The sequence below is a fragment of the Oryctolagus cuniculus genome, chromosome 15, assembly GCF_964237555.1.
Source record: "Oryctolagus cuniculus chromosome 15, mOryCun1.1, whole genome shotgun sequence".
Taxonomy (NCBI): Eukaryota; Metazoa; Chordata; class Mammalia; order Lagomorpha; family Leporidae; genus Oryctolagus; species Oryctolagus cuniculus.
Window position 1 is genome coordinate 34012090 of NC_091446.1, and position 25438 is coordinate 34037527.

General features: G+C 47.0%; 1 protein-coding gene across 3 annotated transcripts in view; it reads left to right on the forward strand.

The window, feature by feature from the left end:
* Positions 1–1974: 1974 nt before the first annotated feature.
* Positions 1975–25438, forward strand: part of ALDH18A1 (aldehyde dehydrogenase 18 family member A1) — a 48403-nt gene continuing 24939 nt past the window's right edge. The window contains exons 1-7 of one of the 3 annotated variants that reach the window (XM_008270243.4): positions 1975–2114; positions 4750–4865; positions 13883–14097; positions 18872–19021; positions 19108–19212; positions 22136–22294; positions 22724–22814. In XM_008270243.4, the coding sequence (XP_008268465.1) occupies positions 4778–4865; positions 13883–14097; positions 18872–19021; positions 19108–19212; positions 22136–22294; positions 22724–22814 (808 nt within the window). In that variant the 5' untranslated portion in view covers positions 1975–2114; positions 4750–4777. The remainder of the gene's footprint in view (positions 2115–4749; positions 4866–13882; positions 14098–18871; positions 19022–19107; positions 19213–22135; positions 22295–22723; positions 22815–25438) is intronic. The other 2 variants (XM_002718544.5, XM_051824010.2) reach the window with 2 other exon arrangements.

The window sequence follows — 25438 nt, forward strand, 5'->3', positions numbered from 1 at the left end:
AAAATTAATGCAGAAAAGCAACTAACTTGGCAAAACATTCTTCTGCAAAAATATTCATTGATACATTATCAAGTAAAAAAGCTGTCAGGAATAACTTGCTTCAAACTCATACCATTATTTAATTTAATTTAAAAAGAACTTGTTCAAAATATTTGGGGATTTTTGTATAAAGGAGTATTTTATTCAAATATTTACTGGTATCTGTTATGTTCCAGAAACATACTTCCCTGCCATCAGGAGTTTATATTCTAGCAGGGAAGGCAGACAAGCAATCACCAGATGGTGCTCCGTGGGTGAAGAACCAGAACAGGCCACCTCAAGTGGAGAAGGCCACTCCCTTTGGTTCTAGCCACACCCACAGCTACCTAATTTGTCCTGAAGTATGTGATGTGACTCTTAAAAGCCAAGAAATACCAGACGCAAGTTACATCAGCATAGTCTTACTTTCTTTGGCATCTCCTATCTTACTTCAGACCCAAAGTGCTCCACATGTAGCACATTCCATGCCCTCTGGCCTTCGCCTCCCTTGTTTGCTCATTCAGCATTCAGTCTTCCTCCTTGCAAGTTGGCGCTGTCTGCAGTCCAGCCCCTCTGCTGGAACCTTTCTTCCAGCCACCATTTCTCACCATGGCCTCTCTCTCACCTCGGTTCTCTGTCTTTGGAGAGCGTAAAATTGAAAGCCTTCAGCACAGCACAGAAAACCCTTTTGCAAGGTGGGCTCCCAGCCAGCCCCCTACCCTGTTTGTGTGGCACATGCAGCCTCTCTCACTGGTGTCTCAGGGCTCTGCAGATTCCACTCCCTCCTCCTCACAGGCTCCTGCTTATCCAAAACACATCTCAATGACAGCTGTCTTTGTAAAGCCGACCCTGAGTCTCTGATCGGCCTCCTCCCCAGCATCCAGAGGATGCTGTCATTATTTGGTCAGGTATCCATAACGCTTCCTTCACACCCAGCTGTCAGTCCACTCTTTGCATATCACAGACCGGGCAACTTAGAAAGAGAGGAATGTATTTCTCACGGTGCTGGGGGCTTCGAGTCCAAGGTCAAGGCCCCAGCATCTGGTGATGGCTCCTACTTCATCCCCACGTGGCAGAATGCAGAAGCGCAGGAAAGGGCAAACCTGCTCCCAGCTCTCACAGGCCCTGAAAAGAGCAGCACGGATCCCTTTGTGAGGGTGGATCCCTCCTGATCTAAATAGTGCTGTGGCATGGAGGATTACGTTTTTAACACATGAATTTTGGGCGATGCATTCGGACCATGCAGGACCCAACGGCTAACGAAGGATCAAGCATAAACAGGCTTAGGAGCTTCCTCAGGGACACGGAAAGACAAGCAGGTTTCCTGTCCCCCTCCTCCAAATCCAATGCTGCCCCCCCCCCCCCGACCCGTGCATCCCGCCCAGCCTCATGTGTGCGTGCAGAGACCTGGCCTTGGAGGGAAACACAGCTAAGAGGAAAGAGGGAGACAATCTGGGCTTTCATTTTCAAGGGCGGACCTGCATTCACCTTTGGAATAATTCCAGCTGTCAGAGAATGCGTTTTAGAATGTAACCTTCCCCAGACGACGAGCTGCAAAACCACCGCAGCCGCAGTGTGCAGGGACCGACCCAGCGTGCTGGCTTCCGAGGCGTGTCTCGGGTGTAAACCATCCACACTGACGCTCACACAGCCTTTACGAAACCCACCAGCAGCTGGGGGCGCCCAGCTGGGAAAGCCCGCCGAGGCGGCCACTGGCCACTCCCTCAAGCCTCCAGCCACCTCTGGGGACGTGGATGCTCCCGGGAGCCTCCGGCCCGCCTCCCCGCGTCTGCCGGGGCCGGAGGGCGGGACCCGCCACGTGGAGGCGCGGCCGCGATTCTCGGAAGGAGCCTACGCCGGCGCCGCGGGGCAGCTCTGGGTCGGCCCCGCGCCCCCACGTCAACGGCGGAGGCCGGGCGGCCCGGATTTACTCCGTCGCGGCTGACGTAACGCCATCGTGCGGGACGTAGACGGAAGTGAAAGGCGAGTGAGCGGGCTTCAGAATCAGCCTGGCGTGGAGTGAGGGCCGGGCTCGAGTCCGGGGGCGGCGGCTGAGAGCGTGCGCGGCGTTGGCGGCGGCGGCGGCGCCTAGGCAGGTACGCGGCTTAAGCCGCCGGGTGGGCGAAGCGCCGGCGCCTCTGAGGAGGCTCACTCGCGCCCGGCCGCGGAGGGGCCGCGGGGACGCTTGCCCAGCAGGTGCAGGCTGAGGCGGGGGGCGAGGGGAGGGTCCCCTCGGGTGGGCGTGGGTGCTGGCCGCTGGCTGGGCCGGCTCTGGGCCTCCAGGGCCGTGCTGCAGAGCCCCGGCGCGCTTCCATATGCCGGGCGCCGAGGCCCTGGGGTCTGCGGATCGCTACTGGTTCCAGTCTCCGTGGCGGTCCCCCCGGGTACATCCAGGAGAGGGACTGGGCCTCCCCAGTCTCTGCAGGCCTCCTCTCGGCCGGAGAGCCTGGAACTAGCTTGCAGCCAGCGCATCTGCCCCGGCGGTGGAGGTGGTGGTGACCGGTGCACCCCGCTTTATAACCGGCCACGGGCCGACTCTCAGGGCCGTTCCTGATCCTCTGCTGAAAGCCAGGCTCCTCTGCAGCCGGGCACTTGGCTGCGACCGCCTTTTGCTGCGTGGTGTGCGGTGTGTGGTAGAGAATTCCTTCCTGCGCATCAGGGACACCTGGAGCCCCCCCCCCCCAACCCCGGCCTCCCAGGTGGTGAGAACGAACCTCACTAGGTCTGGTGTGTGGAGTGGTGCGTCCGTCCACTTAGCATGTGTTCCAGGGACAAGGTTGCTGAGACAGAGCGAAGTTCAGCTCTCTGACTCCGGGAGATAAGAGCGTTCTGCATAGAATTTGTCGAGAGGCGCTTGAGAAAGGGCTCGGTCATAACAGGGAAACTTGTTGCAGCTGATGACACCGAGTCTAGACACACACACGCACGCCCTTTGCTCCTTGGGGTCAGCTGTCTGGTTATAAACTTCGGCAGGGTGAATGGGCTTCAGTGAGGGAGTGGCCGTCCCTTCTGGAGGTCTGTCGGCCCCGAGCTGGACAGAGGAGAGGCCAGCAGGCTCAAGTCTACATCAGCCTCCCTCTTAGCAGACCTTAAACCTTCAGGGCTTGCTTAGATAAGAGACCCTTAAACAGTAACTGTGTGTGTGATTACACCCATTGGAGGATGGGTGCACGTAGTGAGTTCTGGTGGAAATAAAACATTCAAAGGTTGTAAGCCGCTAGTGCCCAACAGACAGAAGAAGACTGACATTGAGCATTTGTTGTACCCAAGCACTTTCCATGCCTTATCTCATTTAATTCTCACAATCTTATGAAGTCTTTACTGCTGTTATCCCTAATTTACAGTAAGAAAATAAAGTCTCGAATTCAGTAACCCTTCAAAAGGCACACAGCTAGCAAGGGGAGAGCTGAAACCCAAATTGGTCCACTCCAAGTCCGTTTTCCCCTTGCTCTTTACGGTGCTGTCAGTGGGCGGTGTAAAACTCCAGCTGGGAGAGGCGACAGTGAATGTGAACCAGTTAAAAGCTGGCCTGTAGGATTATGTCCAACCTGGAAGGCTACAGTTGCCAAAGTTTCCTGGAGGAGATGAAACTGGAATTTAGTGTTACTATTTGCTTATTTACCTTTGACTCGTCTGTAGGTGTTTTTGAAATATTCACATGTAAATAAATGTTTAGCAACCATTGCTGCTGGAATTCATATAATAATCAACAAACACAGACCGTGGACTTAAATCATATGCAAAAGCTGAAGTCAGCAAAGATAGCGCTTAATACTTCCTACTGCCTACTGGATGCCATATGTTTCATAACCCTGTATCCTGCCTGTCTCCCATTTCTGTGCCTTTTAGAGCAGCACATGGCTTTCCTGATTTTCATTATGGGACTAACTGCTAATCTTTTGAGGCACATTTAAGAGGTCTTCAAGCAAAAAAAAGACTGCATGTTGTATCTTGGAAAACAGCAGTATCCCTGTAGCCTAAGAGGTGCAGTAATAGATTACTTGTTCTGTGTGTAAGTATAGGAAGGAATTCCCTACATTTTTGTGAAATAAGATATTCTTTTCTTTGCCTAAAGCCTCAAGTTTGACCCAAAATGGGAAAATATCCATAGCCATTGCGTTCTCAAGTCTGAGATTTGTAGCCGCATACTTACCCTCACAATCTGCGTATATTCATGTGTTCACGACCATTTAAAATACTAACCAGTTGCAGGTATTCTCGTGGGCAGCCAGGAAGAAAGAGTTAGCAATGGCCTCTGGCGTTTTATCTCTCTTCTTGTGGCTGACAGGAATCAAGCTGACCTTTCTAATGTGTGGGTTTCAGGGTTCATTTGGGAGGTGATAGCAGGAAGGTAGAGATGGACACTCTAGGGTGCTGGATCTGTTATTGATGTCTTGGAGACACCCCCCACCCCCAAACAGTATAGGAATTGTAACAAAGATTTACTACAATATGTAACTATTGAAAATCTTGTCATTCAAAATAGTCATAATCCCTAATCGCTATTTGCTTCCATGGCTTACATAAAATAAAAGCTCAGGGGATTGTAGGAAAGGAAAGGCTATGGTTGGGGCCTGGGGAAGAGCCCTTTGCTCTTTCTCTTTTCTGTCGTACTGAGGAGGTGGGAGTTTCCCTGATGGAGCAGTTCTGTCAAGGGTTTGCTCTAAGAGTGTGGGGCAGTGCATTGCCTAACATTTTTCATTATTTGGTTTTTAAAAATGCATTTTGCAGGTACTTTGAACAGTGATCACATCTCAGCATGTTGAGTCAAGTTTATCACTCTGGGTTCAAGCCCTTCAACCAACGTCTTCTGCCCTGGGTCCAGTCCACAGCTGTTACCAGATCTCGTATGTACCGTGGAAATTTCTAAGTATGTGGGAACTTGGGTGGTCAAAGTGTGATTCAACAAGGTTTTAAAGGAGAGAAGAGAATGTAGGTTCAGGAGTGGGCAGTCAGCCTAGCAGGTAAGTGCCTGGTTTTGAGTCTCAGCTCCAGCTCTTGACTCCATTGCAGTTTTCGGGGAGCCAGCAGAGATGGCTCAGTCATTGGAATTCTGCCACCCACTTGGGAGACCTGAATTGCAAGTGTGGCTCCTGGCTTCAGCTTAGGCCCAGCTCAGGCCATGATGGGAAGTTGGGGAGTGAACATGCAGATGGGCGCTCTTTCCCTCTGTCTCTCTACCTCTCAAATATACTAAAAAAAAAGTAATAATTTTAAAAATGTATTTTGGTAGAATTGGACAAAAACAAAGAGGCAGCCAGCCTTCTGGGTGGAATGATTGTCAGCCAAGTATTCCCTAGTGTCCCCCATCCTCTGATTTTATAGTCGATTTTTTAAAACTTTCGTTCATTACTATTTTTTGTAATTAGGCACTTAATTTTGAGATAATAATAGATTCACTTGCAATTACAAGAAATAATACAGAGGCCGGTGCTGGAGTTTGGCAGGTAAAGCCACTGCCTATAATGCCAGCATCCCATATGGGCGTCAGTTTGAGACCTAGCTGCTCCACTTCCCATCCAGGTCTCTGCTATGGCCTGGGAAAGCAGTAGAAGATGGCCCAGGTGCTTAGGCCCCCGCACCCATGTGGGAGACCCAGAAGAAGGGCCTGGCTCCTGGCTTCAGGTCAGCCCAGCTCCAGCCATTTGGGAAGTGAACCAGTAGATGGAAGATCTCTCTCTGCCTCTGCTTTTCTGTAACTTGTTTTCCAAATAAATAAAGAAATCTTTAAAAAGGAAGAAGAGAGGGAGGGAGGGAGGAAGGATACAGAGAGGTCCCTTATGCCTTTTACCCACTTTCACCTAGTATGTCCACCAGAGCTATTGCTAGTGAAGACAGCATCGCAGTCATCCCAGGCTCTTTCTTGTTTCTCTTAAAGCCATCCTCTCTTCCCTGCCCCTAACCTTAGCTCCCAGTAATCAGTTCTGCATTTTTTAAAAATAATTTTATTTATTTCTTTGGGAGGTAGAGTTCTAGACAGAGGGAGAGACAGAAAATCTTCCATCCACTGATTCACTCCCCAATTGGCTGCAGCGGCAGGAGCTGGGCCGATCCGAAGCCAGGTACCAGGAGCCACTTCCAGGTCTCCCACGTGGGTGCAGGGGCCCAAGCACTTGGGCCATCTTCTACTGCTTTCCCAGGCCATAGCAGAGAGCTGGATCGGAAGAGGAGTAGCTGGGACTCGAACTGGTGCTGGTCCCCAGTTCTGCATTTTTATAATTTGGTCATTTCAAAATGTTGTATAAATGAATTATACACTACTTGACTTTGAGACTTTTTTTTAATTCTGCATAATTCCCTGAAGATTCTTTTAAAAAGCTGTGTGTTATCAGTTGGTTCCTTCTTATTACTGAGTATTATTCAATGGTATGGGTGTACCAGTTAGTGTAACTATTTACCCATTGAAGGACGTCTGGATTTCTGTCCATTTTTTGGCTGTGAGCATTCATGGAAAATATTTTGTGTAAACATGGTTTGCAGTTCTGTGGGATAAATGCTGCAGAGTGTAGTAGTGTCAGGTGGTAGTTGCATGTGTAACTTTATAGGAAAACATTAGGCTGTTTATGCAGGGTGACTGTACCACTACATTCCCACCAGCAGTGTATGAGTGATCCACTTCCTCCGCGACTTCACCTGCATTTCATGTTGTCACATGTTAGTGTTCTCATGGGTATGTGGTGATTTACACTGAGACTTTTCTTTTAAACAAACAAAAGTCTATTTATTTATGCATTTGATAGGCAGAGCAACAGGAAAGAAGAGGAGAGATATCTTCCATCTGCTAGTTCACTCTTCTAATGGCTGCAACAGCCAGAACTGAGCGAAGCTATAGCCAGGAACCAGGAACTCCATTCTGGTCTCCCATATGGATATCAGGGGCTCACGTACTTAGACCATCTTTTGCTGCCTTCCCAGGCACATTAGCAGGAAGCTGGATAAGTGCTTGGGCCCTGCACCCAATGGGAGACCAGAAGTACCTGGCTCCTGCCATCAGATCAGCGCGGTGCGCCAGCCGCGGCGGCCATTGGAGGGTGAACCAATGGCAAAGGAAGACCTTTCTCTCTGTCTCTCTCTCTCACTGTCCACTCTCTGCCTGTCAAAAAAAAAAAAAAAAAAAGAGAGCAGCAAGGACTCGAACTGGCATTCTGATATGGGAAGCCTGGGTTGCCAGCAGCAGTTTAACCCACTGTGCCACAACGCTGTCCCCTATATTGTGACTTTCACTTGCTTTTCCCTCAGGGCTAGTGATGTGGAACATCATCCCATGTGACTGTTTGCCACCTGTTTATCCTCTTTAGTGAACTGTCTGTTCATGTCTTTTGCTCATTTGGTAACTGATTTTTTTTTTAACTGTTGAAGTTTAATAATTCTTTACATCTTCTAGATACTAGTCCCTTGTCAGGTAGCGTGGCTTGCAAATATTTTCCTCCTAGTTTGTGAGCTTGTCATTTCATTCTCTTAACAGAGTTTTTCACAAATGAAAGGTTTAATTTTGATGAAATCCAGTTTATCAGTTCTTATGGATTATGCTTTTAGAATCAGGTCCAAGAACTCTTTGTATAGCCCTAACTCCTGAAGGTTTTCTGTTTTACTCTAACGGTTTTGTAGTTTTCCCTTTTACGTTTAACTCTGTGATCTATTTTAAATTCTTTATAAAGCAGGTGTAGGTCAAGGTTCCCTTTTTTGCCAGTGGAGATTGGTTGCTCCGGAAGAGCTGTTCGTGGCATTTTGAATTGGCCAACTCCTTGGTGTCACTGAAATCGTATCACTGTCCGTCTTCAAGCCTAGCTGAAGGATGACTTGCTAATCCATTAATCATGCTTATCATCCAGAAAATCTCTATTTCTCTTTCATATAAAGAAGAGTGTAATGGCTGAAAGTTCAGGATCCAGAGTCAGGTTCCCTGGGTTCAGAAACTACTCTGCTGCTTGCTAATTAAATAACTTAGTGATCTAAAACAACAACTGTCTATTTAGGTCACAATTCTGTGAGCTGGCATTTTGGACTGGGCTCGGCTCATGGTGCTTCCGTGTCTGTGTCAGCTGTCAGACTGACTCAGGGCTGATTGCTGGGGAACAGGGGGCCTCCCCTGGGAAGCTTGACGTTGACCGTGTGATCTCCCACCCCACAGTGGGCTTTCCATGGCTTCTCCAGAGCAGCAAGCCTGGAGGCTGCAGGGCCTCCTGGGGCCGACTCAGAATTTACACAGTGTTCTGCTTACATCATTTCGGCTAAAGCAAGTCACAGGGCCAGTCCAGATTCCAGGGGTTGGAAAACCAACTCCACCCATTGATGGGAGCAGCTGCCAAGTGTTATAGCCAATTTTATCATCTGTTAATGTGGGTAAATTACTCAGTTTCCCTGGGCCCCATTTCCTTATTTATAAAACAAGGATAATAATGATAGCTCATAGTAATACCTAACACTTGAGGCTTTACACAGGCAAATTCAGGTAGGCTGGTGAGGATGGTGGATAACACTTTTATAATACCACCTGATACTTGTTGAATGTTCACTTTGTGCCAATCCTTGTCCATGCATTGGTTTACTTCATGCACTGACTCTTTTCACCCCCCATAATAACCTTTTGTGAGAGGTATGGTGACAGCAAGTAAGTGGAGGGCTTGAGTTCCAACTCAGGCTGCCATGCTCCAGAGCCTGTCCTTAATCCCATTGACAGCTTCTCCTTCTGTATATATAGTTCCTAGTACATAGTAAGTGTTCATAGTAGTATTTCTATTGTTGACTTTTCTCATTCACAGAAGGAGGTACTTTCTGATCTCATCCCTAGATTTTTAGATTTTTGTATCCAGATTTTTCTGGAGCATGTGTTTTGTGTTCACGGAGCATGATGAGCAGAAGCATAGAGAATAAGTAAGGGCAAAGTGAGAAGACTATGAAAGCAAACACAGACGGAAATAGAAGGCTAGGAAGAGAGAGAAATCATGTCACGGTCCCTTGTTCAAGCCTGAAACACAGCCTCACTGACTGCTGAGGATAAGGATTCTGATGCAGAAGAAATGGAGGGTTTTTTTGAGCAGTGGGAACAGCCAGTCCTCCCACTCCACACAACATAGGCATCTGTGTACCCACGTGTACCTCATCTTCTCCTCCTGCCTACTAGGCTTTTCCTTGGAACTTAGAGCCTAAAGGTTCCTTACAAGATGAGAAAGGATTGCTCAGCAAGAAGCCTTGGATTTTCCCAACTATCAAAGTTTTCTCAGTCCTCAGTATGAACCCCAACAAGTGTAATATACTGTAGAACATTTGAAAAATACCCCCAAAGGGACTGGCCTTGTGGCACAGTGGGTTAAGCTGCTGACAGCAACACCAGCATCCGTATAAGTGCCTGTTCGAGTCCTGGCTGCTCCACTTGTGATCCAGCTCCCTGTTGATATGCCTAGGACAGCAGCAGAGGATGACCCACGTGCTTGGGCCCCTACTACCCACACGGGAGATCTGGGTGGAGTTCCTGGCTCCTGGTTTCAGTCTTGCCCAGTCCTGGCTATTGCAGCTATTTGGGGAGTGAACCAGTGGATGGAAGGTCTTTCTGTCTGTCTCTGTTTCTCTTTCTCCTCCCTCCTTCCTCTCTATCTCCGCCTTTCAAATAAATAAATAAATCTTTAAAAAAAATACTCCAAGAAAGATAGGGTCAATCTGGGAGAGTAAAAGGCATTGGTCAGCAGGAAACCCAGAAAGCCCTGGGTCCCTTGAAGTTCTGCTTGGTGCCAGAACCCACCGCACTTGACTAAGTTGGTGCCTGCTTGAAACCCTGTCTGTAGTTGTGCCCTCCTTGAAGCTTGTCAGCCCTTATCAACTACTATGACCCAGTTGCCTGCAGCCAGAGTGACCCTTGACTATCAGGAACTGGGCTGTGCCATCTCTGCTGCTGGTGCAGACTGTGGGTCAGAAGTTTCCCTCATGCTAGTCTGGCTGCTGGGCTCTGATTGGCTTCTGCCATTTGACCACTTGGACTGACATACTTGCCACTACCTGTGTCCCTGAGGTGCCCTATCAGTCTGTCCCCACCCACCCATGCTCTCCACCCTTCCAGAAAAGGACAGGCCCTGCAGTAGACAGGAGAGAAACACGGCCAACAGCCCTATCCCAACAGCTGCCAAAGGGATACATAATGCTTGTGTAGCTCTGAGCTCTGTGAACATCAGTGATGAGCGCAGGTTCAAGCCATGTCATCAGGATCAGTTAGAAGAAACCTCCAGGGAAGCTCAGACTTCGCTGTATTTATCGCCTAGGATAATCTCCCTGAAGACTGACCCAGGGCACCTGTATTGATTAACCTAGTGAAGAAAGGTAGCTCTCCATGGACCTTTGCTCCAGCAACAAACTAGTCCTGGAGTCCCTAGGACGCCAGCAGGAAGAGTTGATCTGCACAGGGCGCCAAGCCCCGGTTTCGCCCCCCACCCCATGATAACCTCTTGAGCAGCTTTGCACCAGGAACTAGCCAGCAAGCCTACTGTGTATCTGCACAAACCTGCAATACCGTCGCTTGAAAGAAATGGTTACTTAAAAGAGGACAGAAAGGGCTCATTACTGCTTTGTCAAAAAAAATTTTCCCCTGGATTTGTGTGTGAAGCAGGCAGGGAGGGAGAACACACAGTGCTCTTCCAGTCCGAGAGAGTGCGCTTCTGCCCACCTCCCCCACCACCACTACAGCGTGGAGAAAAAGGAAAGAGGCTGATTGTGGTTAGGGAGGGAATTAGGAGCTGGGATATAGAGGCAGAAGGTCTGAGATAGAAGTCTGTAGGTACGAAGAGAGTTGGACAAAAGCAGTGGCCCCCGAAGGTGATCCGGAATGATGGTTCCAACAGTTCACTCAGGTATTTGTCACTTGCCCATCATGACACTGAGAACTCGTGGTGGGGAGTTGCCTAAAGTTTAGTCCTGCCGAGAACCCCTTACCTGCCTCGTCTTGCTGCTTGCTGCCGGGGAGCCCCACTAAGCGAAGACGTCAGCTGTAAGACCCCACCACCACCACCACCACCACCACCATCAGCTGACAGCATCTCCCCTCCCACCCACGCCTCACCCTGCCCACTGCCTAGTACTCATTCTCCTTCTCTGTCGGTTGCAGTTAGTTATGTGTGACAGGAAGCTCAAAATAATGGCTCAGACAGGATAGATATATTTTTTCTCTCTCTCCTGGAAGCCTGGCAGCCCTACAAGAAAGTAGGCAGCCCAGGGCTTCCGGAGTAGCACTGTGAAATCAGGGGCCACGTGCCTTCCTCCTGTGGCTTCACAGCTCCTGGGGGTTTTCGTGTGGTCCAAATTGGTGATGATAATGATGTATCTGTGAGGCAGAGAGCCTGAGAACTCCCATCCACTGGTTCACTCCTCAAACGCCTGCAACAGCTCCAGGCCAGGGACTGAAGCCAGGAGCCGGGAACTCAATCTAGGTCTGCTGCATGGTTGGAAGGAACCCCATGACTTGGTTGAGCTGAAGCCCTTATGTTCTTGTTCCGTGCACAGGATGGATGAAGGGAAGAAGAAAGCACTTCTCTTTGTCAAGAAGCTGGTAGAAATCCCATGTTGTCTTTTTCACGTGTATCTCTTTAACCAGAACTCAGTCGCGTGGTCATGTCCCGCTGAGCAGGAAAGGCTGGGAACTGTGGCCTTGTGATTGGTGGCAGTTTGCCCAGCTGAAACCTGAGGATCTGTTAATTTGTGAGAGAAAGGGTGAATGGCAGGCAGCATGGGGAACTGGGCCTGTGACAAGGGGCCGAGGATTTTGTGCCTGACCTTCAGCTTTTACTCTTGCTTTTGCCCTTATGCAGATATATCTTCAGGGTTTTTGTTATGTTTTCAGATTTTATTTATTTCTTTGAGAAGTAGATTTAAAGGCAGAGAGAAAGGTCTTCTATCCGCAGGTTCACTCTCCAGATGGCCAAAATGGCCAGTGCTGAGCCGGTCCAAAGCCAGGAACCAGGAGCTTCTTCCAGATCTCTCACGTGGGTGCAGGGGCCCAAGGACTTGGGCCATCTTCTACTGCTTTCCCAGGCCATAGCAGAGACCTGGATTGCAAGAGGAGCAGCCAGGACACAAAACGGTGCCCATATAGGATGCCAGTGCTGCAGGTGGAGGCTTAGCCCGCTATGCCAGAGCGCCGGCCTATCTTCAGTTTTTTGATGGATAGAGAATTTTTTTTTTTCACTTAGACATCTTCTATGGTATTGTAAGAAAAAGAATCAGGAAAGGATTGCTTAAGGGCAGTGTCCAGAGGGACAGAAAGAGACTGACTCCACGATTACTTTCCTTCAGAAAGCCTCTGGTTTCTTGCATACTTGCTGTAGACATCTGAATTCGTGCTGCCTTGTCAGAGATGAAAATTGTAGGTGGATTACTTAGGATTTTCTGTTGTTCATGCCAATGGTCTTGTTCATTAACATCTTTGCCAATCAGACTCTTTTGGTAGTGGTGCAGTGCATTTGGAAGCACATATTTTTTTTCTGATTGTGAAAGCAATGCATTTTTATTGTATAAATTTGGAAAATATAGGAAAGAATAGAGAAGAATATTCAAAACCACCTAAAATTCCATCAAAAGATAAATTCATTATATATTTTGTTCATTTTTTTGTAACCTTTTAGGCATGTTTATGAAACTAACAGCATGAACATTTTCCTAAGTTATTAAAGTCAGCGTTGGTGGTATAGTGGTGAGCATAGCTGCCTTCCTAAGTTATTAAAAATTCTAAAAATATAAATATCTTCCCTTTTTTTGACATTTACTCTGCTTCTGGTTCTTCCTATCATAAATACCATTCTGGTGAACTGGCTTCTGATACTTCTCTGTCCTCATCTCTAATTTATTCCTTAGAGTAAATATCTAAATATGGAATTGCCAAATCAAAAGGTGTGAACAATATTAAAGCTTTCATTATACTTTTTTAAAAAGATTTATTTGAAGGCCGGCGCCGCGGCTCACTAGGCTAATCCTCCGCCTAGCGGCGCCGGCACACCGGGTTCTAGTCCCGGTTGGGGCGCCGGATTCTGTCCCGGTTGGCCCTCTTCCAGGCCAGCTCTCTGCTGTGGCCAGGGAGTGCAGTGGAGGATGGCCCAGGTGCTTGGGCCCTGCACCCCATGGGAGACCAGGAGAAAGCACCTGGCTCCTGGCTCCTGCCATCGGATTGGCGCGGTGCGCCGTCCACAGCATGCCGGCCGCGGCGGCCATTGGAGGGTGAACCAACAGCAAAAGGAAGACCTTTCTCTCTGTCTCTCTCTCTCACTGTCCACTCTGCCTGTCAAAAAAAAAAAAAAAAAAAAAAAAAAAAAAAAAAGATTTATTTGAAACAGTTACAGAGAGAAGAGAGAAAGAAAGAGCTTCCACCCACTGGTTCACTCCCTAAATGGCCACAACAGCTGGAGTTGTGCCAAGCTGAAGCCAGGAGCCAGGAACTTCTTCCTGGTCTCCTACGTGGGTGCAGGGGCCCAAGGACCTGGGCCATACTTCACTGCTTTCTCAGGGCATTAGCAGGGAGCTGGATCTAAAGTGGAGCAGCTGGGTCTTGAGCCAACACCCATGTGGGTTGCCAGAGCCACAGGCAGTGACTTTACTCACTGTACCACAGTGCTGGCCCTGAGCTTTCATTATATTTTACCAATGTGAAATCTTCAGGAAAGATTTTTTTCATTTTTGCTCTTCATCAGCAGCATTTGAGTGTGTCTGTGACCTGTGTACCTGGTATAAATGCTATACAATACAATTAGAGCATATCAGATCTTTTGAGAGACTGGTTTCTTACAGTCATTGATAAAGCTATATTTTGGTCAATACTGTGTGTGCAGCTTTATTGAGAATTTATATTGTGTATTTCTTTTTTTCTTGCATTTGACTTTGGGGGCTACAGATCGTGTCCAGCCTCCAGCTGTCAGACATGTGCGTCCTTGGAGCAACATCCCTTTCATCACTGTACCTCTCAGTCGTGCACACGGCAAGTCCTTTGCCCACCGCAGTGAGCTGAAGCATGCCAAGAGAATCGTGGTGAAGCTCGGCAGTGCTGTGGTGACCCGAGGGGATGAGTGTGGCCTGGCCCTGGGACGCCTGGCATCTATTGTTGAGCAGGTAACTGTCAAAATGGAAAATTTTCCTGAGTTAAAAGAGGGTTTTTAAGTTATTAATTCAGGCTTAGCAATTCTGTTTTGAGTGTGATAGATGTAACCCAATCTGAAATTTTGTCCCCATTGCAGATGCTTGAAAAAGAATAAAGGATATTCAAAACAAATAGGACTGAAAGTGAAAGGATGGAAAAAGATATTCCATGCAAACGGAAATCAGAAGCAAACAGGAGTAGCTTTACTTATATCAGACAAAAGACACTTTCAGATAAAAACTGTTAAAAAGGGACAAAGTTGCTATACAATGATTAAGGGATCAATTCAACAAGATAGATCTAACAGGAGACATAAGCTCCAGTACAGTAACATTGGGGTACTTCAATACCCCACTTTCATCTGTGGGCAGATCAACCAGACCAAAAATGTCTATGCTATAGACCAAATGAACCTAACAGACATTTACAGACTGCTGCAGAATGCACATTGATTTCATCAGCATATGGAACATTGTCTAGGATAGGCCGTATACTAGGCCATAAAATAAATCTCAATAAATTTTAAAAAAAATTGAAATAATCAAATTCCTGGCATCAGCGTAGCCCAGCCCTGGCTTTTGCTGTCATTTGGGGAGTGCACCAACAGATGGAAGATTCTCTACCCACCCCCCTCTCGGTAGCTTTGTCTTTCAAATAAATAAAATAAATTTAAGAAAAGAAGGAATGCCTCTGACCACAATGGAATAAAGCTGTAATTTTTTTAAAGATGTATTTTATTTATTTGAAAGAGCCAGAGAGAGAGAGAGAGAGAGAGAGAGAGAGGTCTTCCATCCGCTGGTTCACTCACCAGATGACCGCAACAGTCAGAGCTGTGCTGATCTGAAGCCAGGTGCTTCTTCTGGGTCTCCCACATGGGTGCAAAGGCCCAAAGAGTTGGGCCATCTTCTACTGCTTTGCCAGGCCATCGCAGAGAGCTGGATCGGGAGTGGAGCAGCCAAGACTCAAACCGGCATCCATATGGGATGCCAGTGCTGCAGGCTGGGGCTCTAACCTGCTGTGCCACAGTGCCAGCCCCTAAAGCTGTAAATTTATAACAACAGCAACAAAAACTCTAGAAATTATACAGATAGGGGTTGGCACTGCAGTGCAGCAAATTAAACTGATGCCTGTGACACCAGCATCCCATATTGGTGCCAGTTCAAGTCCTGGCTGCTCCACTTCTTATCTAGTTCCCTGTTAAGGTGCCTGGGAAAAACAGTGGAAGATGGCTCAAGAGTCCTTGGGCCTCTGCACCCATATGGGAGACTCAGATGAAGCTCCTGGCTCCTGGGTTCAGCCTGGCACAGCCCTAACCATTGCGGCCATTTAAGAAAGAAACCACCAGATGGAAAATACATCTCTCTCTGGCGCTCTGCCTTTCAAATAAACAAAATAAATCATAGAAAAGAAACATACGCACCTGAACACAAATAAGACAAGCTGACAGCCAACATCATATTGAATGGTGAAGGACTTAACGGAAGCATTTCCACTAAGAACTGGACCAGGACAAGGATGTCTGCTTTCAGTATGTTATGCTGAAATTATGTCATGCTTATTCAGTATGGTTCTGGAAGTTTTAGCCAGAGCCATTGATGAAGAGAAAGAAAGAAAGAAAAGGTATACAAATTGGAAAGGAGGAAATCAATTTTTTCCTATTTGCAGATGACATGTTTCTCTATATACAGGAACCAACAGATTCCATCAAGGGACTATAAGAACTGAAGAGAAATTTAGCAAAGTTACAGATCACAAAATCAGCACACACAAATCAATAGCATTTTTAAGTAGCCAATAATGGGCTTCCTGAGAAAGAACTTACAAGAATAATCCCATTCATTATAGCTATAAAAATTAAATACCTTGGACAGATTTTACCAAGAACGTGAAATATCTCTACAATGAAAATTACAAAACACTAATGAAAGAAGTGGAAGAAGACACACAATAAAGGAAAGACCACCAATGTTCTTAGATTAGAAAAATTCAATATTATCAAAATGTTGGGGCTGGCGCTGTATTTCAGTGGATTAAAGCCCCAGCCTGCAGTGCCGCATCCCATATGAGCGCCAGATTGAGTCCTGGCTGCTCCTCTTCTGATCCAGCTCTCTGCTATGGCCTGGGAAAACAGTAGAAGATGGGCCAAGTTCTTGGGTCCCTGCACCCACGTGGGAGACCTGGAAGAAGCTCCTGGCTCTTGGCTACCAATCAGCTCAGCTCTGGCCACGGCGGTCATTTTGGGAGTGAACCAGCAGAATGGAAGACCTCTCTCTGGCTCTACCTCTCTCTGTATCTCTGTCTTTCAAATAAAATAATTAAAAAAAAAAAAAAGTCCGTACTACCCAAAGCAATTTACAAAGTTTCAAAGCAATCACCATCAAAAATACTGATGACATTCTTTACAGAATTAGAAAAGAATCTGAAATTGACGTGGAAACAGAAAGACCCTAGATGACCAAAGCATTAGTGAACAACGAAAGCAAAGCTTGAGGCATCACAATACCAGATTTCAAAACGCACTATAGGGCTATTATAATCAAAACAGCATGGTACTGGAATAAAAATTCTATGTTTTTTCTTGTGTAGTAAATAATACCAAGCATGGATGCCATATTTGGTATATAGATATTTACAACTTGTTTTCACTGAACAATACCCCTTATATAACAATATACCCTTCTTTCTTTAAAAAAGTTTTTTTAAAGATTTATTTATTTATTTGAAAGAGTTACACAGAGAGAAAAGGAGAGGCAAAGAGAGAGAGAGGTCTTCCATTCGCTGGTTCACTCCCCACTTGACCACAATGGCCAGAGCTGCGTCAATCTGAAGCCAGGAGCCAGGAACTTCCTCCAGGTCTTCCCATGTGGGTGCAGGGGCCCAAGGACTTGGCCATCTTCTATTGCTTTCCCAGGCCATAGCAGAGAGCTGAATCAGAAGTGGAACAGCCAGGTCTCGAACTGGTGGCCATATGGGATGCCAGCACTGCAGGCAGCAGCTTTACCCGATACGCCACAGCACTGGCCCCAAATAATTTTTTAATAAACAATACCATGGGGATAATCAGGGAAATGTAGGCCAAGAAATCTTAAAGAATAGACAACTCAGTATAACAAATAATCACCAGAGGGGAAATAAAGGTGGTTGTGGATCCTATGGAAGAGATCAGGCCGGCGCTGCAGCTCACTAGGCTAATCCTCTGCCTGTGGCACCGGCACCCCGAGTTCTAGTCCCGGTTGGCACGCTGATTCTGTCCTGGTTGCTCCTCTTCCAGTCCAGCTCTCTGCTGTGGCCCGGGAAGGCAATGGAGGATGGTCCAAGTGCTTGAGCCCTGTACCCGCATGGAAGACCAGGAGGAAGCACCTGGCTCCTGGCTTCAGATCAGCACAGTGCGCTGGCCGTAGTGACCACTTGGGGGGTGAACCAACGGAAGGAAGACCTTTCTCTCTGTCTCGCTCTCTCTCACTGTCTAACTCTGCCTGTCAAAAAAAAAAAAAAAAAAAAGAAGAGACCAGTGTATGAACTTAATTTACATCCCAATATGAACCAGCTGGGAAAAGATTGGGGCATTGTGAACACTAACTGGCCATTTAATAATAAGGAATTCATTGAAGTATTTTTGAAGGTAATGGTTTTGTAGGTATATAATGATTTCAAAAAGTTTTTGGAAATTAGAATTAAAAGTTAAGTTGTATTTTAATACAAAACTCTTTTGAAATCCATGTGCATCAGGGATCTTCAAGAAGTTCATGGAAGATGTATTATAGACAAAAATGCATGAATTTCAGGTTTTTTTTTTCTTTGCATTTAAATAAACTTTTTTAAATTTTGTTTTCCATAAACTTGTTCAGGTACGCTTATACATCTATAGTCTCTGTCTTTTAGCATTTATCAGTGAAATATGTACAACTGAAGTAATATGTGTGGGACCTGGGATTTGTATTAAAACATTGGAAGGTGTTAGAAGGGTTAATGGAAAGTAGGAAATTAGCCATGAGAGATAGTTGATGATACTGGATATTGCGCACGTGTGAATTTAGAATAACTATTTTCACCACTTTGGTTTCCTATGAAATTTTCTATGATAAAAAGTTATTGTTATAAATTATGATTAGTCACAGCTGATTGTGAGTTCTTGAACCAGGAAACAAGATTCAGGCATCCAGAGGAATGGAATAGGTTAGAGATAATGACTCGGTTGTACCTTGAGTCTCATTCCTTCTTGTGAATCTCTCCAAGGTAGGACACAAAGTGACCACAAGCTGGTTCTGGGCAGACAGAGGAGAACAAGGTCAGCTCCTACTCTAGGCAGAGGCAGCCTCTAGGCAGACTTGCCCCCAGACAGCCTCGTCTCCCCAGGTCAAGCTTGGAGTCTGAGAAGCCATCTACGGAGTTAGGTTGCAGTTCCTAGCTTCAGACCTCCGGACTTTACTTCCTGGAGCATCTAGGTCTTCTGCATTATAGATTCCCTGTAGATAGCACCAAGTCCTGTAGTTGCCAAACCGGGCTACTCATTTAGTAGGAATTTTCTTAATAAAATTGTCTGCCACATATTAAACAGGCATTGGAGGCAGCATATAGGGAGCTGTGTGTTTGCCAGACAGCCTGGGTGAATCTCCCAGAGCCCGCCCACTGCTGGTTCACAGACCAGCACTTGGTATCCACTGCAGTCCACTCTGCCTGAGTCCCTTGTGAAGAGAGGACAGTCAGTGCGGTGACTTATGACACCTTTCCCTTCCTCAACGGCAGGTGTCAGTGCTGCAGAATCAGGGCCGAGAGATGATGCTGGTGACCAGCGGAGCTGTGGCCTTTGGCAAGCAGCGCCTGCGCCACGAGATCCTCCTGTCCCAGAGTGTGCGGCAGGCCCTGCACTCAGGGCAGAACCAGCTGAAGGAGATGGTGAGTGCTGTTTCTCCACACCTGTGATGGCTTCTCAGGTCTTCTCTCATTCCCAACCACACCATGTCTAATTTCGTGTTTTCCAGGCAATTCCAGTCTTAGAGGCCCGAGCCTGTGCAGCTGCCGGACAGAGTGGGCTGATGGCCTTGTATGAGGCCATGTTCACCCAGTACAGCATCTGCGCTGCGCAGGTGAGCTGCTGGGCTTCGCTACAGGGGGTGGACCTGGGAGGAGGGTTCCTGGAGAGCAGGGCTAGGATGCAGCCTCAGCTTCACCACCTGCTGTTTGGGAGATCTGAAGAGAGTCTTTAACATTTTTTTGCCTCAGTTTCCTCCTCTGAAAAGTGGGGATAATATCAGTGCCTGCCTCAAAGTGCTTTTGGAGAGGCCCAATGAGAAAATAATATGTAAAGCACTTACTATAGTGTCTGGAACAGAGTACACTCAGTAAGCGTTAGCTCTTGTCCTCATACTGGTAACTCTTGGACTATTACCAGTGCTAATACTTCTTTTAAAAAATTATTTATTTATTTGAAAGTCAGAGTTACACAGAGAGAAAAAGATAGGCAAAGAGAGAGGTCTTCCATCCACTGGTTAACTACCCAGTTGGCTTCAACGGCTGGAGCTGCACTGATCCAAAGCCAGGAGCCAAGAGCTTCCTCCAGGTCTCCCATGCTGGTGCAGGGGCCTAAGAACTTGGACCATCTTCCGCTGCCTTCCCAGGCCATGGCAGAGAGCTGGATCAGAAGTGGAGCAGCCAGGACTCAAACCGGCACCCATATGGGATGCCGGCACTGCAGGCAGCGGCTTTACCTGCTATGCCACAGTGCCAGCCCCACTGTGCTAATACTTCTAAAGACAGAAAGGTTAGATGTGTTTACTTTGCTGCTCCTTTGACTTCAAATATAGTTCCTTATTTATTTATTTATTTATTTATGTATTAGTAATTCTGTATAGAAGACCATTATAAGTGGTTTTTGAAACTCTCCAACAAGTTGTTTCCAAGATTAAAGGCTTAAAGTACAGCAACTTACTTTTTCTTCAAAGAAAAGAAACTAATTTGCATCTCAGCAGGTTGCTCTTGTCTAAATACAGATGTTCCCTCTTGGGGCCTCCTCCCCTTCCTCTGCACTCAGACCCTCAGCCCTTGCTTGGGAAGCTGCTGTGGCAACAGGTGTTTTCCCTGGGCCTTTCGCCTTGCTGCATCCTTGCATTTGTTCATTGTGTGATCGCTCACCAGCGTGACTGGGGTCTGTGTATTCACTTTGAACAGTCCTGTTTCCTACAGAACTAAACATTTCAGAAAAGAAGGTCATATTCTTATTTTCCCCGATACCATCGGCATTTTTAGTCTCCATTCCAGCAGCTGGTCCAGGGCCTGGTGTTTCAGACATACTCAAGAAAGTCATGTCACAGGAGCAAGTGACTTCTTTCCCTCAGCCATGTCACCACCTGTCTTCCTCGACTACATGTCATACATCATTAGGGCTGCTGCTTTACTGCTGGGTTCTTCTCAGCCCTGACCAGAACCCTCATTGTTCAACCTCACAGGGATTACGTGAGGTATTGTTGGCCCTCAGGACTTGCTGTCACTTTGTTTCTTGCTATCTTCCCCAAGTATCTTTCTGTTCTGCTAAACATTGTCCAACACTGATTCAAGCAGGAAAGCCGAGCGGCTTACCAGCTCCCTGCTCCACCCTGGAACTCCTGATGCTGATGCCCTCTTTGACCTAAGTGATATCCAGTCTCCTTTCAACTTGTGAACAAAACCTCCATGGACCTGGCAGCCTAATCCCTGATGGTCAAGACACGATATTTGTTAATTCCAGCAGTGATCTGCTTCAGACCCAAAACAGTGATAGCATAATCCTATTCTGTTTTTCCTAATGCAGATTTCCAAGAAGGGTAAGCCATCCATTCACTCACTCACCAGTTAATTGCCTACTATGGCCCAACCTCAAATAGTGCTCAAATATAGAGATATTTTGATAATTAATGAATAGTCACTAATTCTCTTTAATATCTTCTAAAGTTAGATGCATTGATTTTCTTTTTAGATTTATTTATTTGAAAGGCAGAGTTAGAGAAGGAGAGACAGAAGGAGAGAAAGAGAGGGAGGAGAGGAGAGAAAGAGGGAGGGGGGAGGAGAAAGAAGAGAAGAGCTATTTCATCTGCTATTTCACTCCTCAAATGGCCACAATAGCCAGGACTGGGCCAGGCCAAAGCCAGGAGCTTCTTCTGGTTCTCCCACATCAGTGCATAGGCCCAAGCACTTCGGCCATCCTACATTGTTCCATTGATTTCCCAGGCACATTAGCAGGGAGGTGGATTGGAAGTAGAGCAGCTGGGACTGGGGATGCCAGTGATACAGTGATACAGGCTGCAGCTTTAATCCACTGAACCACAGTGCTGGCCCCACATTAATTTTCTTTCTTTCTTTCTTTTTTTCTTTCTTTCTTTCTTTTCTTTTTTTTTTTTTTTTTTTTTTTTTTGACAGGCAGAGTGGACAGTGAGAGAGAGAGACAGAGAGAAAGGTCTTCCTTTGTCGTTGGTTAACCCTCCAATGGCTGCCACGGCTGGCGCGCTGTGGCCGGCTTACCACGCTGATCCAAAGGCAGGAGCCAGGTGCTTCTCCTGGTCTCCCATGGGGTGCAGGGCCCAAAGACTTGGGCCATCCTCCACTGCCTTCCCGGGCCACAGCAGAGAGCTGGCCTGGAAGAGGGGCAACCGGGACAGAATCTGGCGCCCCGACCAGGACTAGAACCCGGTGTGCTGGCGCCGCTAGGTAGAGGATTAGCCTATTGAGCTGCGGCGCCGGCCTCCCACATTAATTTTCTTAAATTTTGTAAATAGATGAGATTTGGTAGCTCTCTGAGGATTAAAGGCTTTTGCAAGGAGTGTTGAGCATCTTTAAAGAACTTTCCAGGTGATTTTAGCCTTTTTTATTTCTAAAAGGATTGAATAACCATCCAAAGATGTGTGTCTCATTCCAATCTGTGTGGAATCCCGGAAGCCTAAAGTTGAACTCTCCTCCCTTTAGCATCTTTGTATCCCGTTCCTCGGAAGTTCATCCTGTTCCTCCCTCCTGCATTTTCAACCTATTCGTTCTTTTTAGATTTTGGTGACCAATTTGGATTTCCACGATGAGCAGAAGCGCCGGAACCTCAATGGGACTCTTCACGAGCTCCTCCGAATGAACATCGTCCCCATTGTCAACACAAACGACGCTGTTGTCCCCCCGGCTGAGCCCAACAGCGATCTCCAGGGGGTAAATGTGGGTGAAGTATCCCTAAGGGTTTGAGCATGCTGGAGGCACTAACACCACGCTATGCTGCATGTACTAACACCGCTGGTTTGGCGTAAGCACGATGGAGAAATGGGGAGAGAAGCTGGCATGTAGGGCAGTGGCTGCATAAGCTCTTCTGAAAGTGGGGAGTGTCATGCGACGGGGTGAGGCGCCGTCCTGACTGAAGATGGAGCTACGAGCATGGCTTACATGTTTCAGTGGTAGCAAGCTGCATGTTTGGTAAAGGGGTTGCCAGTGGGCCTTGTGTTTTGCAGACAGAAGGGGTCTTGGGGAAGAGCTGTCATCCACATGTTCGGGGCCATTGGTTTTACCTGCTGGAGCCTTGCTGAGTGCTTCTGAGACTTTCTGTTTGGACTGCATAGCTCACTCACTCAGGGCTTTTTACTTGCATTCTAGGTTATTAGTGTTAAAGATAATGATAGCCTGGCTGCGCGTCTGGCCGTGGAAATGAAAACTGACCTCTTGATTGTTCTTTCAGATGTAGAAGGTACAAAGTAATGCCTTTTCCTTTTATCTACATGTGAGCACATGAGTTTCCCTCTTTGTCTGAGTCCTTCTGATCTTTTTTTTTTCACTGTGGGCCATTATTTTCTGAGCCATATGTTCTGACAAAGGGTTTTTATGACTCAAAGAGGGTGGGTGAGTGTGGGAGATGAAATTCAAATGCTGAAATGTTATTTCCAGGTGCTTTGAGTTTTGTTTTGTCTTTTTGAGATATAACTCACATACTATACAATTCACCTATTTAAGGTTTACAATTCAGTGGTTTTTAATATCTTCACACAGTTGTATGGCCATCACCATTATCAGTTGTAGGACATCTTTATCATCCTGACAAGAAACACCATGCTCACTAGCAGTCACACCACCCTTCTACCCAAACTCCCTAGCCATAGGCAATCCAGTCTGCTTCCTCTCCCTATGGTTTTACCCATTGTGGACATTTATGTGGTCCTTCCTGACTGACTTCTCCAATTTACAGCATAATATTTTTATAGCACATTATTGCATATGTCAATACTTCATTTTTTATTGCCAAATATTCTACTTTGTGGACATTTTTTGTTTGTCTGCTCATCAGTTGATGGACATTTGGGCTCTTATGAGTTATGTTGCTGTGAACATTCGTGTACAAGTTTGTGTAGGTATATTTTTTAATTCACCTAAGAGTAGAATTGCTAGGTCACATGGCAACTACATTTAAAAACCTTTTGAAGAACTGCTAGTGTGTTTTCCAAAGCAGCTGCACCGTTGAACATTCCACCAGCAGTGGATGAGGGTTCTGATGCGTCCATGTCCTTGTCAACACTTACTTGGTTGTTCGTTTTTTTGTTTTGTTGTTGTTGTTGTTGTTGTTGTGTGTGTGTGTGTTTGACAGGCAGAGTGGACAGTGAGAGAGAGAGAGACAGAGAGAAAGGTCTTCCTTTTGCCGTTGGTTCACCCTCCAATGGCTGCCACGGCTGGCGCGCTGTGGCCGGCACACCGCGCTGATCCGAAGGCAGGAGCCAGGTGCTTCTCCTGGTCTCCCATGGGGTGCAGGGCCCAAGTACTTGGGCCATCCTCCACTGCCTTCCCGGGCCACAGCAGAGAGCTGGCCCGGAAGAGGGGCAAACGGGACAGAATCCGGCACCCCGACTGGGACTAGAACCCTGTGTGCCGGCGCCGCTAGGTGGAGGATTAGCCTATTGAGCCGCGGCGCCGGCCCGTTTTTTTGTTTTGTTTTGTTTTGTTTTTTAAGATTTATTTATTTATGTGAAAGACAGAGTTACAGAGAGGCAGAGGCAGAGGTAGTGAGAGGTCTTCCATCCATTGGTCCATTCCCTAGATGGCCACAATGGCCAGAGCTGAGCCAATCCAAAGCCAGGAGCCAGGAACTTCTCCTGGATCTCCCACACAAGTTCAGGGGCCCAAGGACTTGGGCCATCTTCCACTACTTTCCCAGGCCATAGCAGAGAGCTGGATCAGAAGTGGAGCAGCCAGGACTCAAACTGGCACCCATGTGGGATGCTGGCGTTGCAGATGGCAGCTTTACCCACTATGCCACAGTGTCAGCACCATCACACTTCCTTGTTGCTATCTGCCTTTTTAGCCAGCCTAAGGGAATATCTTTTGATTACTTTCAGTTTTTGTTTTTGTTTTTAAGATTTATTTCTTTGAAAGGCAGAGTTAAAGAAAGCGAGACAGAGAAGGGATCTTCCATCCATTGTTTTACTTCCCAGATGGCTGCAATGGCCGGAGCCTGGTCGCTCTGCAGCAGGAGCCAGGAGCTTCCTCCAGATCTCTCACATGGGTGGTAGGGGCTCAGGCACTTGGGCCATCTTTCCCAGGCACATTAGAAGGGAGCTGGATTGAAAACAGAGCAGCCAGGACTCAAACCAGTGCCCATATAGGATGCTGGCATTACCCACTATATCACAGTGTGGGACCCAGTTAAGATCTTATTTATTTGAGAGAGAGAGTTACAGACAGAGAGAGGGAGAGACTGAGAAATTTTTGTGAACATTTGGCACAATGGGTTAAGTTGCCACTGGGAATGCCTGCATCCCATTTTGAGTGCCTGGTTCAAGTCCTAGCCACTCTGCTTCCAATCCAGTTTCCTTTCAGTGCTCACCCTGGGAGGCAGCAGATGATGGCTCAAGTAGTTAGGTCCCTGTCATCCACAAAGGAGACCTGGGTGGAGTTCCAAGATCCTGGCTTCAGCCTGGCCCTGCCCTAGTTGTTCTAGGCATTTGGGTAGTGAACCAGCAGATGAAAGATTTCTCTTTGCCTTTCAAATAAAATGAAAATAAATTTAAAAATTTTTAAAGTTTTTGCCTCAAAATAGACTTACCTCTTAATTCCATTTTGCATGAACTTTTTTTTTTTTCCCTATTTTGAAAAGCAGTAAAAGAGAAGCAGAGATCTTCCATTTACTTAGTTCACTCCTCAAATGTTCACCAACAGCCAGGGCTGGGGCAGGCTGAGACCAGGAGCCAGGAACTCAGTGCAGATTCATAGGTCCCCGCGACCCAAGTGCTTGACCCATCACCAGCTGCCTCTCAGTGTGCACATTAACAGGAAGCTAGAATGCAAAGTGGAGCCGGGACTCGAACCCAGGGCCTCTGATATGGG